The following is a 14,757-nucleotide window of genomic DNA, read 5'->3' on the forward strand; positions in this document are numbered from 1 at the left end:
TGTCAGCTGGCGGGGTGAGCAGCCCCGGTTTGGGTCGGAGATCACTCACGGTACGCTTTTCCTTACCTCGCAGTGGTTGCGCATATGGTGGCGTCAGGTGCGGGTTTTGTGGAGGATCTGGATGAGTCGTAAGTACTGGGGTGTCTTGCCTTACTCCTTAAATATTATTTATCTTTTTGAGGGGAGCATGAGCCCAGACTGACCGCTTTGTACGGAGGGTGATTGTCAAGAAAGCTACACTGGAAAAGTTTTTCTTAGGAACGGTAGAAAGATTGTTGTCTGTATTAAGCAAATGCAATTAATGACGCTGAGAAACGCTTTACTTTTGCAGTTTCTAAGAAAGCTGTTATTACAGGTGCTGTTGCCAAAAACGTTCTCAGGCATCCTTGCTCTTTGTTTCTTTTTGGTACAGTAAATATATTGGTGGATTGATGCCTGCCCCAAATAAAAGCTGATTGCGTTTAGCCAAATTCTTCATCAGAGTTTGCTGCGTAGCTGCCCCGAGGAATTGGGAGAACAAGTATAAGTGCATTCATGCATGGCCAGAAACGGAAGAGAGAAGGAGACCTGCAGGACTAGTTCATGGCTTCTTGAAGTGCCAATTATATTCCAATATAAAAATGTGCTTTTACAACAGATTTAACCCTGAGACTGTAGAGGTGTTGAAATGGGTAGTCCTGCCCTTAACTTGGTCGTGTAGTGTCATTGTTCGTGTACTGCCTTGCTTTAGCAGTTTGATGGCTACGTACTTGCTGTTCCAAATAAAAACTAACTTTCCAAGAATGAAATTAAGTTTTTTTTGTCACATCAGCAGGTTGATCTAAAGCGCTACAAAGCAGCATGATTATTACAGTTGAAATAGAAGGTATAGAAAATACTACCTGGTAGGGGAGGAGAAAGTGGCAGTAGATGGCTGCTTCATGATAAATTTAAGCCAGTCAAAGGCAATGTTTTCATGAGGGTTCAATCCATGATAAATTGCATTATAGAGCAATTAAACAGTCAGAAAACCATTCACTTTTTTACCATTTTGCTTATGCAGCTAGAGCAGATAATCATAGGATCAAATGAGGTGCAGTGGAATTATGGGGGAGGGAATGGGAATGTGTGGAAGCGGTACTGAAGAGAGATACGTCAGCATCTCTGACTGGTGTTTAAAGTGTTGTGAAAAAGCAACTGAAGCACTGGAGCTGCTTGGACTTGATTTTCAAAGCTTGTTTTTGAAACATGCCTCATAAAGAAGAGGCATCTGAAGATGAAGAGAATAAGTGAATAAAATAGGATTTATCTGTGCTCCTGCATCACATTCCCATATCATGTTTCCACAGGTGTAAATTTAAGTGGAATTGCTGTTTTGGAGTGAAGAAGTATAATTCTGTAGTCACATAACTTTTTTGAAGTATCTGATAAATGAAAATCCTATTTTAGAACACTGGGATTTTTTGACTGCAAAACTATACAGATGCCTGTAGTTGCAGCTGGGAATAAGAATTAAATGATGAGTCGTTCAGAACAGGAGTTGATTTTTGGTTTTGTGGGGTTTTTTTTAATTTTTAGCTAATTGGCAGATGGCAAAAAAGGTCAGGGAAACAAAAAAAAGTGGGAGCAGTGACTGGTGAAAGCTTCAAGTTTTCCATTTTATAGGTACCTAAACATTATGGAGTTTTTGCTGTTGCTGAAAACTTTGGGTTTTATTTGAATTTTGGTAGTTGCAAACAATGCCTGTTAGCACAAGATGCAGGTCCCTTGCTCAAGCTTCCAGGATATAGGAAAGCAAGTAGCAGAGAAGAACTAGCAGAGGTGCAGGTTACCCGGCATCACCCAACTGGGCTGTGGAAAGGATGCAAAATAAGAGCTATGGTTCCTATCAGCTTATGCTGATCTAACTGCCGGCTGCCTCAGATCAGTGCTCATCTTGCGATATTTGCTGACTTGTTCCAGTGCGATAATGAAGCAGATAAGTAACCTGGCTGAACAAGAAAATATTTTTCTGCCTGTGAGGATGCATTGGTAGCTCAACCCAGGATCAGAAGTGGTGCAGGGGGAGTGAGAATGGAGACAGGGAGGAATAGAAACAGCAGCTGAGTCAGTTTAAGGCCCTTGGAATTGTGGCCTTGCTCTTCATGCTGTTTTCTTTTAACCGTTAATGATTAAATGGGGTGTATGGATTAAGTGAAGGCTGAGGCAGTGTCTGATCGTGTAGTGCCAAATGTTGGGGAGTTGTATGTATTTGAGACAAATAATTTTGATTCAAGGTTATACAACACCTATGGCATCTTACCACCGGTAGTGATTGTGCCTGTGTCATCTAAGGGAGAGGATTGCGTAGGACAGTTAAAAAGAGACACTGAAACTTAATGCTGGGAAATGTAGGAATAGCACCTTCAGAAAATGCTTAAACAGAGATCTCTTAAATGTTATTTCTCTTCAGCTGTATGTTGAACTTTCTTAATATTATCTAATAATTTAATCATTGACATTTCCAAAACTAGAATGAGTTTAGATAGTTGGTTTTTGTCACACTTCAGATTTTAGTTTCTGTGGAAGTTGATTAAATAGGTGCTTGTAAATGAGGAGTACAACTCAACATTTATTATTGTAAAAACTACAGTATTTTTAGTAGTATCTTAGGCCAGAGTTACTAAATTCCATTGGAATGTTCTCTCTCCAGGCATTTCCTTTCTTTCCCTCTTTTCCTTGCTGCCTACTGGTTTTGTAAGATTTCAGTCTACCTTTCTCAGTGCTTTCATGCTCTTTGCAATCTTCCGTAACAGTCCTACTATGGCAGGGGGAGGAGAACATTTCATTGTAAATTCTGCTTGTACAAACCAAAGGTGATATTCTAAATGGAAGCACGGACCAGGATCTGATAATTCAGTAGCTGCTTTCTGCCTCTTGCATCATAACCAATTATTTGACATTGTAATTGGAAATTAACTGGAGCTTCATTAGAGTTCTCTAGAGATACTAGGCTCTACCTAGTTCTTTCATTAGCTCTGTAGCAGTTAGGGTGGTGAAGTAAATTTTTAATGAGGTGGTCGACTAAACAATTTTGTGACTTAAAACCACTGCTTTCTGGACCAGTTTTATGTTAGTCACTGCAAATACCTGTGCCGCTGTATAAGCGTTGCAACCTTAGTATGTTATCAATAAAACAAAAAAGGCTTGGATTTACCAGTGAAATGCTGCAATTCTAAGTTTCAAATACTCAGCGCTGTAATTAGATTATGTTCATGATTTCTGAGTTACTACTTTCAAACGGTAAGCCAGCAAATCTATTCAATTTTAAATGAAATATAATATATGTTCTCTGATTCTACTTACTGCATATGAGCCATTTATAGGCATGCTGCATATTGGGGATTGATAAGCTGGGCTATAACTTCTATTATCATAGAATCATAGAATCGTTATGGTTGCAAGAGACCTCAAAGATCATCCAGTCCAACCATATACCCAATGCCACCATGCCCACTAAACCATGTCTCGAAGCGCTGCATCTAAACATTTTTTGAACACCTCCAGGGATGGTGACTCCACCACCTCCCTGGGGAGCCCGTTCCAACGCTTAACGACTCTTACAGTGAAGAAGTTCTTCCTAATATCCAACCTGAACCTCCCCTGGCGCAACTTGAGGCCGTTTCCTCTTGTCCTATCGCTAGTTACTGGGGAGAAGAAAACGACCCCCACCTGGCTAAACCCTCCTTTCAGGTTGTTGTAGAGGGCGATCAGGTCTCCCCTCAGCCTCCTCTTCTCCAGGCTGAGCAACCTCAGCTCCCTCAGCTGCTCCCCATCAGACTTGTGCTCCAGACCCTTCACCACCTTTGTTGCTCTTTGTTGGACATGCTCCAGCACCTCAAGGACCTTCTTGTCGCGAGGGGCCCAGAACTGAACACAGCACTCGAGGTGCAGCCTAAATTGGATCTTAGAGTGTAGATCACACATTTGTGTAATTATATGTGTATTCATCTCCTTTCACAATAGGAGTGTTACAGTAAGAATATTGTATAATGTATTTTATAGCATGTGACATTTCTCCCAGTTCTAGTCACTTTTATGAAGCCTGCTTTTTACAAAAATAAACCTTACATCAAAGTTCTGGCTTATTTAATTCTCAGCATAGAAATATTTAAGTAATGCGATAATTTCTATGATCTTGTAGTGACAACAGTTCAGTGAAATGTGTAAGCAACATTTCAAGAGGTACCAAGGAATTTTGATTTATCATGTTCTATTTTTGGTTTAGAGGTTTTAGCATTTAATGGGAGACCTACAGTTAATAAAGCTAGTCAGTTCATTAAGATTTCATTTGTCTAGCATTGAGTATTCAGTAGTACCTGTGTATCTCTGGTTTTTATCAGTAAATTGAACGTTTTTATTCGAATAAGTTGGTTTCTCGTGTGCACCTTCGATAAAAACATAAACTGACACGCTTATAGTAGAATGTTGAAGGAGGTTGAACAGAAATTGCTTTGCACATTAACATTAAAGATAATGTAGTTAGTCTACATTCAGTAAAGCTAGGATTAACAGTGTAAACCAATGCTCTAAGACTCTGTATTAGCTGATCTATAAAATGCAACATTTTCTAAACAGTCAATAACAGTATTTGATATAACTAGAACAGCTGCAAAATACTTCTTCCCCTTAGATTACATATCCTAATTATCTTTTTTGTGTTTTCTGTTTTCTTACTAGTTTTCTGTTTTAGTGGATTTTTTTTGTCTTGACAAATGGTTATAGAAACCTAATTGGTACAACTGTGTGTGTAGTATCATGTGCAGGGGTAATCTCAATGCTGAAAAATAACTATTTCCTCCTTCTCCCCACCCCCAAAGAAAGAAACAAAACGGAATTCTCATATCTGTAATTTTATACCAACTTAATTGTAGACTTTGCCTGTTTCTCACATGCATTTCACTTATTTATTTTCAGATATATCATATATTGATTTCCTTTTTTTCCCCTCCTAGGTTTAAAGAAAACCGTAAGGATGATATTTGGCTCGTAGATGTGAGTATGTGAGAAAAATGGGAAGACAAAACACAAAATGTACAATGCTACACTCTGTAGTAAGGCTGCTTCATCGTTTGGATAATCCCTTGTACATGGTGCAGAAAAATTACATGACAGTAATTCTGCTGACAGGATGGATAAGCAAACTGTATTGTTCAGGGTGAACCAGGACTTAGACTGAGTACAGGATGTAGACAGGCTTCATCCCATATTTTACAGTCCCTAAAAAAGGAAAGCAGATTGCCTAACACTTACAGTCAGGAGGTGATAACCTCTGTTCCAAATTTTTACATTTCCATTCTCTAGTTATACTAGCTAATTTGTGTTCTAGACATTTAGCGCTTCAACATCAAATGAGACGCTTCTTTTACTTTTCTAACATATTCGGAAAGATTTCAGTGCTCCTTATTTCAGAGGCAAGGAATTATTAAAAAGATTGAGCTTGTTTGGGAATGAGATAAAATTCTATTTAGCTTACCCAAAATATAAACGTAATTCCCAAATTGTATAATTCAGATTTGTGATTTTTTGAGTGGGGAAAACTATATATGCTGATTGAGAATTGATCAGTAATGTATAGGAAGACAAAGCCCAACTTTGTCAAGTTGTGACCTGATCTTGTTATACCAAAACATTGATATGTTCCCTATTAATTTCACTGAGATGTTGCAGGAAGACATAGGCAGAAAGATGAAGTGTCTCAGCTCTGCTTAGCCCTGAGAAAACAGGATCAATTTTACAGTGTGCTTGTATAAAAGTAGTTACTGGAGAACTGAAAATCCAGAGGGCAGCTTGGGGAAGCACACATATGCATGTATATTGTCCTTCCTTTCAAAGAATAGTGTTCCCCTATTGGCAAATAAATTCATATTCCTGGATAGATTACATGATCTTTTGACTCTCAAAAAAAGAGGGAGATATTCCAAAAGAGCAAAAGAGGTTTGGTTTGGTTTTTTTTTTCGTAAATGTTACAACAGTCTATTTTTAAATTAAAAAAAGTCATACAATAGTACAGTAATTGAATGTATTCTTTTCAAACTTGTGCTTTCATATTAAAAGTAGCACCAAATCATAAAAGCTCTGTTTGTCACTCCAGCTTTGTAATTAACTTGCAGTTTTATTACGATTTAAACACCATGACTGCAAAATAAGCCATGCTGATTATTTGACAGTTAATCATAAAATCAACTTCTCCTAAGTATTTCTCTTCATGAACTTCTCTCTCTCTCTTTTTTTTTTTTTTTTTTTTTTTTTAAAAAAAATCAAATGTATTTGCTTCTCAGTTTTATGCACCTTGGTGTGGCCACTGCAAGAAACTGGAGCCTGTGTGGAATGAAGTGGGTCTAGAAATGAAAAACATGGGCTCTCCAGTAAAAGTTGGCAAGATGGATGCAACTTCCTTTTCTAGTAAGTATGGTTTGGTTAGGGGTAATTTCATGACAGCCTATGTTTTGAAACTGTTCTTAATTCCTTTCATTAATTCATTCTTCCGTTCTGTGTCATGACATGTGACAACATGCTGTAGTGTGCATTTTTTATCACACTTGTTTCTGTTTATGTAGGGAATTCTTCCTGACAAATGGAAGATAAAAGCTTTTCAAAGATCTGCTTTTGATACACTTCTTGGAGTACTGTTACACAAGTATCTTTATGTGGTATGTCTCTTGACAGCATCTATCTTTAGGTTCCTTGTATTACTGTTGGAGAAGTGCTTGTGTTCTTGCCGTTATGCTTTTCAGGTAATCCGTCGTTAAGATGTTACACCAAAAGCTGAAATCACTGAAGTCATTACATCAGTGTTGAGCCAATTTCTCTTCATATTTCTCTGTAAATTTCTTCTTGAAGAACCAATTTCAGCCCTTCTAACACATTCTTTTTTGATGGTGTCTTTCATATGTACTGACCTTTTCAGAGAAAATCCAAAACTTTAGGTATTCAGAGAAGTGGTTTGGGTAGACGAGAGGATTGTTGCAAGCTTAATAGCATTTTCTTAGTTTTAGTGTGCATGTTTATTGTCATTTCACTTAAATCTATGTTGGACCAGAAGGATATTTAAGAGCGAAGGCGTAGGGAGCAGTGGGGCCCGAGTGAGATCTGTATGTAATAAAACTTTGTTAATACATGTAATGTTTTCAGTTAGTACCCGTTAAACGTGATTATTCAAAATTGTTATATTTGCATATAATACTATGCAGAATACTTTTTTCAGTGATATTCCAGTTTTTCTATGCTTATGTATGGCATTTTGGTATTTTGAGATCAAAATGATCTTGTCCTAAACACCGATTTATTGTATGTAGCTTCTTCTGTAAAGCTATGTAAATTTGACCTCACATTTCATCTTAAGGATACTTATTTGCTAAAGAAAAATAAGTCTGGAGGATTAAAAGTTTCAAGATCATGCAACCAGTTAACTTCAAAATTGAGAATAGATTTGATGGATCTCTAATATTGCAGTCATGTATATAAAATTCTAAATCATACAAATTGTATAAACTCTTACCCTGAAATACTTGTGTCTGTCATCCTGATACTAAATTTTTGTATTTGATACCTAGCACAGAATTGGCACTTTGTTTTTGTCCTAAAATTCAGTTTTGCATATTTAAAAATTACTGGAAACTGCGAGTGTTCGTTTGTGCCCTGGAAACGTTTTTCTCCTCAGATTTGTTACCAGTTTTATGAAGAATAGAGTCCAGTAAATCTTTTGAAATAGTTTCATGCTTTTATTTTGAAAGTGGAAATTTTACAACATCTGGATATGAAAAGCTCAGTCAGCTCTGCTTAATGTCTTCCCAATCTACAGATTCTCTGAAATCAAAGTAATTCAATCTTGAGAATATCAGAAGGAAATGCAGCTGGGCACACACGTGTAACTAGGAAGGAAGATGAATGGTTGGCTCTGCATAGTTTGTGTTCCTAATAGGAATGTGAAGTAGTAGGAAAAATCTGATCTTTGGGTGGCTTGTCATCAGAGAGTTGAGATCACCGCTGAACATATAAAGCATCCAGTAAGTGTTGCCTCTGGTTGCGGTGTGGAATGAGGGTACAGCAGTTATATCAACAGAAGATGCCTGATGTGGTATTGGTTGAATTTTTGTAGAGGTTAGCCTCAGAAGTCTACTGAATGTGATCAAAGTAGAAATACATCACACCTGGGGCTAGTATAGTTGCTGCTGTTTGCCTATACTGCATTCTTCATATCAGTGGTTGTCCCCCTGTACTCGGCACTGGTGAGGCTGTTCAGTTTTGGGCCACTCAGTACCTGAAAGCCCTTGAGGTGCTGGTGCGAGTCCAGAGAAGGGCAGTGAAGGTGGTGAAGGGTCTGGAGCACAAGTCTGATGGGGAGCAGCTGAGGGAGCTGGGGTTGCTCAGCCTGGAGAAGAGAAGGCTGAGGGGAGACCTTATCGCCCTCTACAACAACCTGAAAGGAGGGTGTAGCCAAGTGGAGGTCGGTCTCTTCTCCCCAGTAACTAGCGATAGGACAAGAGGAAACGGTCTCAAGTTGCGCCAGGGTAGGTTTAGATTGGATATTAGGAAGAATTTCTTCACTGAAAGGGTTGTCAAACATTACAACAGGCTGCCCAGGGAAGTGGTGGAGTCACCTTCCCTGGAGGTATTTAAAAGGCCTGTAGGTGTGGTGCTTAGGGACGTGGTTTAGTGGTGGTCTTGGCTGTGCTAGGTTTATGGTTGGACTCAATGATCTTAAAGATCCTTTCCAACCTAAACAATTCTATGATTCCAGATAAGTCAGTCACTTCCATGATGTTGAGATCATCTTCATAATCTCCATGGCTGGGATTTTTAAAGAAATATATTTAAAAATGTTTATTTTGTAGTTCTCCTGACTGTGCTCGAGAGCTGTACAAGGAGAAATGATCTGCCTGTCAACAGCTGTTGTGATTGAATGTTCTAACACACATTGTAATGCATTCTAGTTCCATGTAGTACAGCTATGACAGAAAAGGATCAGAATCAAATTGATCCCAGTACGCGTATTTCTTAGATCAGTCTCCTTTGACTAAAGTGCCAGTAGGTGAACTGCTAGTTTTATTTGTAGTTCTGTGAAATTAGGGTTTTGATCCAGGCAAACAACCTTAGGGTCACAATTGCTAAACTGTTATTCAGAGCCCTGCACACAAGTCTTCCCACATCTGCCATGGCACATGTTAAAAGTATTGAATCTTGGTGCATTTTGAGTGCAGGGATTGTTTTTCAGTAGGGAATTGCACAAGCATCATCAGAATTCTGGACTTATTTTAACCTTTTTTGAAGACTACTTAGTTTAACTTTTGGAAAACACTGAATTGACTGGAAAGTGTGGTTTAAGGTGACAGTTGCTATGTTCACAACTAGAAAGGCCGTTGCAAATGGTACTCCTCTAATTTGATGGGAGCAAGATACAAGGTTTTAAACAAACGTGAGGTAGGGAAAAAAGTTCTGCAACTGACTTTACCACTTCAGTAAGCAGCAGGTAAGTAACTCATTGCTTAGAAAGTGTCTATTTCTGGTGAAGTTGATGACTGTAGACATTTACCTCTGCAGAATATGCTTTAAAAACTGTCTGGTTTATAACTACGATCATGTGATACTGCACTTTTGCTGTTACCCATTACTGTAGCACTTGAGTAGTTAATTGTCTTTTATGTTCCTTTTAAGCATTCGTATTTACAACTTTACATCCATGATGCTTAATTCTTGCCTCTGATATTCTCAGCTAATTGCATGTGCATATTAAATGCATACTACCTTTTGGTGAAGATGGACCAAGCACATCTGTTTAGAGGATTCATATGCCATTTGACTTGTGGCATATGAATTGAGAACCTATGCTGAGACCCTGCAGTACATCTGAAAGAGGTCCGAAATTAAATGATGTAGCTTCATAACAGCAGCTTTTTGAAAGCAAGTAAAACAATTCACACTGAACTAAGTGGCAGGTTTTTCATTTACTTATGTAACTTGAATAGTAAACTGTTTAAAGATTGAGGTAGGAGAGCAAGAAAGTCTTGGTTCACTTTGGCATTAACACATTTCTTTCAGGTATTGCATCTGAATTTGGAGTGCGAGGCTATCCAACAATTAAGCTGTAAGTTGATGCTTCCCATTGAATTTCTAAGTTACCTATCCTACCACTGATTTCATGACACTAAAAAAAAAAAAAGTCCTCTGCTTAAAAATACTAAACAAACAAACCACAAAAAAGCCCCAAATCAAAAACAAACAAACAAAAATACTCCACGATCTCATTTTGTCATTATCTTTGATTTCTACTGGACTGTTTTGCTTTGAAATTCACTAATATCAAGAATCTTATTTAGAAACAGAATTCTTAAAGGCAGGTTAGCAAATTTGGAATTCACTTAACTGCTGTTTTCTGTGCAACTTTGTAGAAGTGTGTATGTGTAAATACGTATTTAAAATATATATATTATATCATTATTAAAAAAAATAAAAGGAATTTCATGCACCAATTGATTTGACACCTATAGAGTGGTTCAGGTAGTAAGTGCATTCGTGAGTCTTCATGTTAATTTTTTGCGAGTTGCTGATTGCATTTTCTTATTTTTAATGACCTCTCTCTTCTCTTCAGTGTACCTGAAAATCTTATGTAAATGGCAGTAGTGGTTACTATGTAGGGTGAAGTGTGAGAGCAGTTGTTTGACAAAAGAAGTATATGTGGATTTTTTTTTTCTTAACATACATTTTCTCGTCCATTGATTTTTTTTTAAAGTATAGGAAAATACCAGTCCATAATGATGTATTTACTTGCTTCTATAACCTATAGTGTATAGTTCAGTACAAGGTCATGTTAAATAAAGACAATTTTCAGTACTTTTTACTATGAACGTACGAAGTTTGTTAGCAGGTTATTGTTTAAGGAAATAGTACTCATAATATATATAATAAGTCTTGTCAAGTTAATTTTCTCTGGAAGCCAGCAGAGATATTTAGCTTACTGATCTTTAAGGATGAAAAACTTTATTGGCATATAGAGGCATAGAAAATTTGGTTTATGATTACTTTTTTCCTGTGAGTTTCTTAAACCTATATGGGTTCAAAGAAAGCCTGTTAGAATTAGTAAAACTTACTTGAATATTCTTAGAATGTAAGTGTGCTACATCCCCTGTCAGCAGAGCACAGTAAACTGACCAACACTTCATGGAAGCTTAATTTAATACATAAATTCAGAAGGTTTTGCAGGTCATTTGATACTTTTCAATTATAAAAAGCATTAAAGAAGTTTATAAGTTTGTCTTTTACAAGCACTAATCCCTAAGCAATATAAATGCTGAATGTTTGGGGTTTGGTTTGGGTCTGTGGGGTTTTTTGTGTAGTCATAAGCAAATGTTCCAAATGACCCGTGTGTGTACGAAGTAAATGACTGCTGTGCACTAGAAAAAACTTATCGTAAAAGAATGTGAATTATTTTTAAAAGTCAGTAAATCAGATATTGTGTAAATAAGTTTTTACTCCATAATTACATTGTATTACATTCTTGGGTTTTATATTTTGCTGACCACTTCTTTTATCTGACTACTTGAAAAATTATCTTGCCTATCTCTTGCTAAAAGGTGACTAATAAACATGTGAAGATTGAGTAATTCTACATGTGCGGCTATAGTTGACTTCAGTTCTGTTCCTTTTTTTTGTCTTTCCTATTAATCTAGCTTAAAAGGTGACTTGGCATATAACTATAGAGGACCTAGAACCAAAGATGATATAATTGAATTTGCTAATAGAGTGGCAGGGTAAGTACACTCTTCTGTGAGACTAGTTCTGGTGACTTAAACTTATGTAGGATTTTGAGTTGGGCCAAAAATTAAATCTGTTTAAAAAAAGAACAAGACGTTGGCATTAAGTTAGAAACTATATGTACTATACATGTGGTCGCATGTGAGACTGGTGGCGAGTGGCGCGGAGAAAGTAAGTAGAGACAGGCTAGTCACAATCCCTTCTTTACAGTGCAAGAACTAAGGGCTTTTCAGAGTAGTGGAAACTATGAACAAATGAAACTCATGGAAGCCAGAAACAAGAATACTGACCTAAATGTTAGCTGATAGGTACACATCATTACTAAGGCAGAATCTGTTTAAAAATCAAAAGTTGTCTTAGAAATACCAGTTTACTATATGCTTATGCATCTGAAAAGTTGCAGCAATTAGGAAACATAAGGAAATTGCTTTTGCAGAATCATTTGTAACAATTGCTGTTGACTGTTTCTTCCTTCCCTACAGTGGCCTCTGGCCTCAAAATGTTATAGAGAGTAATCTTTGGGGAGAAAAAAGAATCACATTTCTTTCCTTCATTCTTAAATACAATTAAGTATTCATATAGGTACATAATATTAATTATTATTCAGAATTCTGTAGTTTAGGAATATCAGTGATCTCTAATGATTTACCATAATTCTGTAAGATTATTTCTAAGACTGCATTTTCTAACTGCTGTGCTTACATTCAGAATTTTATCTCCCAAATTATTGAGACCTTTCTGTGGCCTTTCGCTATATAAAGAGGGCTTATAAGAAAGATGGGGACAGACTTTTTATCAGGGCCTGTACTGACAGTGCAAGGGGCAATGGTTTTAAACTGAAAGAGGGTAGATGCAGGTTGGACATAGGAAGATGTTTTTTTTTTTTGCTCTAAGAGTGGTGAGGCAGTGGCACAGGTTGCCCAGAGAAGCTGTGGCTGCCCCATCCCTGGAAGTGTTCAGGGCCAGGTTGGATGGGGCTGTGAGCAACCTGGTCTGGTGGGAGGTGTCCCTGCCTGTGGCAGGGGGGTTGGAACCAGCTGGTCTTTAAGGTCCCTTCCAACCAAACCCAATCTGTGATTCTGTGGCCAGTAAATAGCGTGCATGTTTACATCATAGCAGCATTTTGTACTAAGATATTAATTTCAAATTTAAATGTGGTATTTGAGAAATGTAACAAGTTTATGGGGGGTGGGGTGGATTTGTAGGTTTTTTGCTTTTGGTTGAAGCTGAAGTAGTAAATTGAAAAAATAAATGAATTTACATTGGGGAATTTAGTTTAAAAAAAAAAAAAAAGAACACATAAAAAAACCTGTATGGCATTTTCTTGGGGATTTTTATTTGTTTGGATTTTGCAACTTGCAGAAACTGAGATTTTTCTTTGTCTTTTTTCCCTCCTCCCAGACCTCTTATCCGGCCGCTTCCTAGCCAGCATTTGTTCGAGCATGTGCAGAAGAGACATCGTGTACTTTTTGTGTATGTTGGTGGTGAATCTCCTTTAAAGGTTTGAAACTTGATTAAATAAAGTTATTTCTTTTGGCTATTCACAGATGCAGTTAAAAAGATCTTCTAAAAGACTGAAATGCATACTTGTTATGAATTCTCAACTTTTTCTATGTTTATTGAAGTGTTTTTACAATCTTGTGTCAGAACTGTATTTTCTAATTAATCTTTGAAGATAAGGTATGTCACAAAACTTTCGTTTGAAGCATACTGAAAGTTCAGAAATTAAAAAACATTGTTTGTATTTTTGCAGGAAAAATACATTGAAGTTGCTTCAGAACTAATAGTTTATACGTACTTTTTTTCTGCCTCAGAAGATGTGCTGCCTGAGGTAAGCTGTTTCAGTTCCTATTATTTCCACAGAAATGGTATAGTTCTCATGTATGTAATTTTGCTGTTTCGATGGCACAGAGGTGGCTTCTTACAATATATTTGGCTTTGATAAATTTCAAACTACTTACACTAAAACATTTAATTTTTGAGTCTCTATGGGGAAAGAATGCAAACCAAGATTCAGTCTCATTGCTTTATATTGACCAAGTTACTTAAAATCATAGAAGCATAGAATCAATATGGCTGGAAGAGACCTCAAAGATCATCAAGTCCAACCTTCTACCCAACACCACCATGCCCGCTAAACCCACTAAACCATGTCTTGAAGCGCCACATCTAAACGTTTTTTGAACACCTCCAGGGATGTTGAGTCCACGACCTCCTTGGGGAGCCTGTTCCAGTCCTTAACGACTCTGACAGTGACTCTTACTTGTTCAGTCATATTAATAAAATGAAATAGAAGATATGCAGAACTCAATGTGGACTGTACAATCTGCTCAAGAAGGTAGATACTTTGATTTTTAGCCAATGCAAAGCTCTTGTCGCTCCTGACAGCCCTTTCACTAACCACTTTTATAACTAGTTTGGGGCTCTATGACATGGAGTACCACTAGTACCCTAATAATCAGAGAAGTAAGTGAAAATGTAAGTTATTTCACCTTGTGCAATACAGCTGATCAAAACATTAGTCTGCCCAAGGATCAACCGATCCAGTCTACTGGCTACAGAATTCTCATGTGGCTCTTTGGAGGATTCTGTAACAAGGAAATTATTTGCAGTTAGTCACAGGGGTGGAAAAATTTGCTACTACTGTTGTTAGTCTAACCATTGTTGCTTATGTATTGAAGCAAAATCAAGAGGCTTTTTCATTTATTGTTATCTCCAAGTGGGACCTAAGTCTACTCCATGCCTGATAATGCATGACTTTGAAATTAGTTTGGAATTAGCAGGGTGAGAACTAGCATAATTTATTTCTTTTAGGCACCTGCATTTTCCAACATGATAAGTAGAACTGGCCTCATTATAAATAGTGTGTTGTTAGATTTCCAGAAGCTTTGTATTAAAAGCTACCTCAATTTGAATATTGCTGTTTGCACTTCAGCCCCTGCTGAGTAAGAAAAGTACTGTTCGCTTGTGCAGTGGAAAGAGCGT

The 14,757-nt window shown here is 37.3% G+C and overlaps 1 protein-coding gene across 1 annotated transcript in view; it reads left to right on the top strand.

Annotated features, from left to right (window-relative positions):
* Positions 1–73: 73 nt before the first annotated feature.
* LOC104169056 (protein disulfide-isomerase TMX3-like) overlaps positions 74–14,757 on the top strand; it is a gene marked incomplete at its 5' end in the record, with an annotated part of 18,783 nt that continues 4,099 nt past the window's right edge. The window contains 7 exons of the mRNA XM_009709862.1: positions 74–128; positions 4,974–5,013; positions 6,300–6,423; positions 10,060–10,105; positions 11,688–11,768; positions 13,174–13,273; positions 13,526–13,603. Coding sequence (XP_009708164.1) covers positions 74–128; positions 4,974–5,013; positions 6,300–6,423; positions 10,060–10,105; positions 11,688–11,768; positions 13,174–13,273; positions 13,526–13,603 — 524 coding nt within the window. The remainder of the gene's footprint in view (positions 129–4,973; positions 5,014–6,299; positions 6,424–10,059; positions 10,106–11,687; positions 11,769–13,173; positions 13,274–13,525; positions 13,604–14,757) is intronic.

This window comes from Cariama cristata, unplaced genomic scaffold (assembly GCF_000690535.1).
Source record: "Cariama cristata isolate BGI_N322 unplaced genomic scaffold, ASM69053v1 scaffold15351, whole genome shotgun sequence".
In the NCBI taxonomy this organism is placed as follows: Eukaryota; Metazoa; Chordata; class Aves; order Cariamiformes; family Cariamidae; genus Cariama; species Cariama cristata.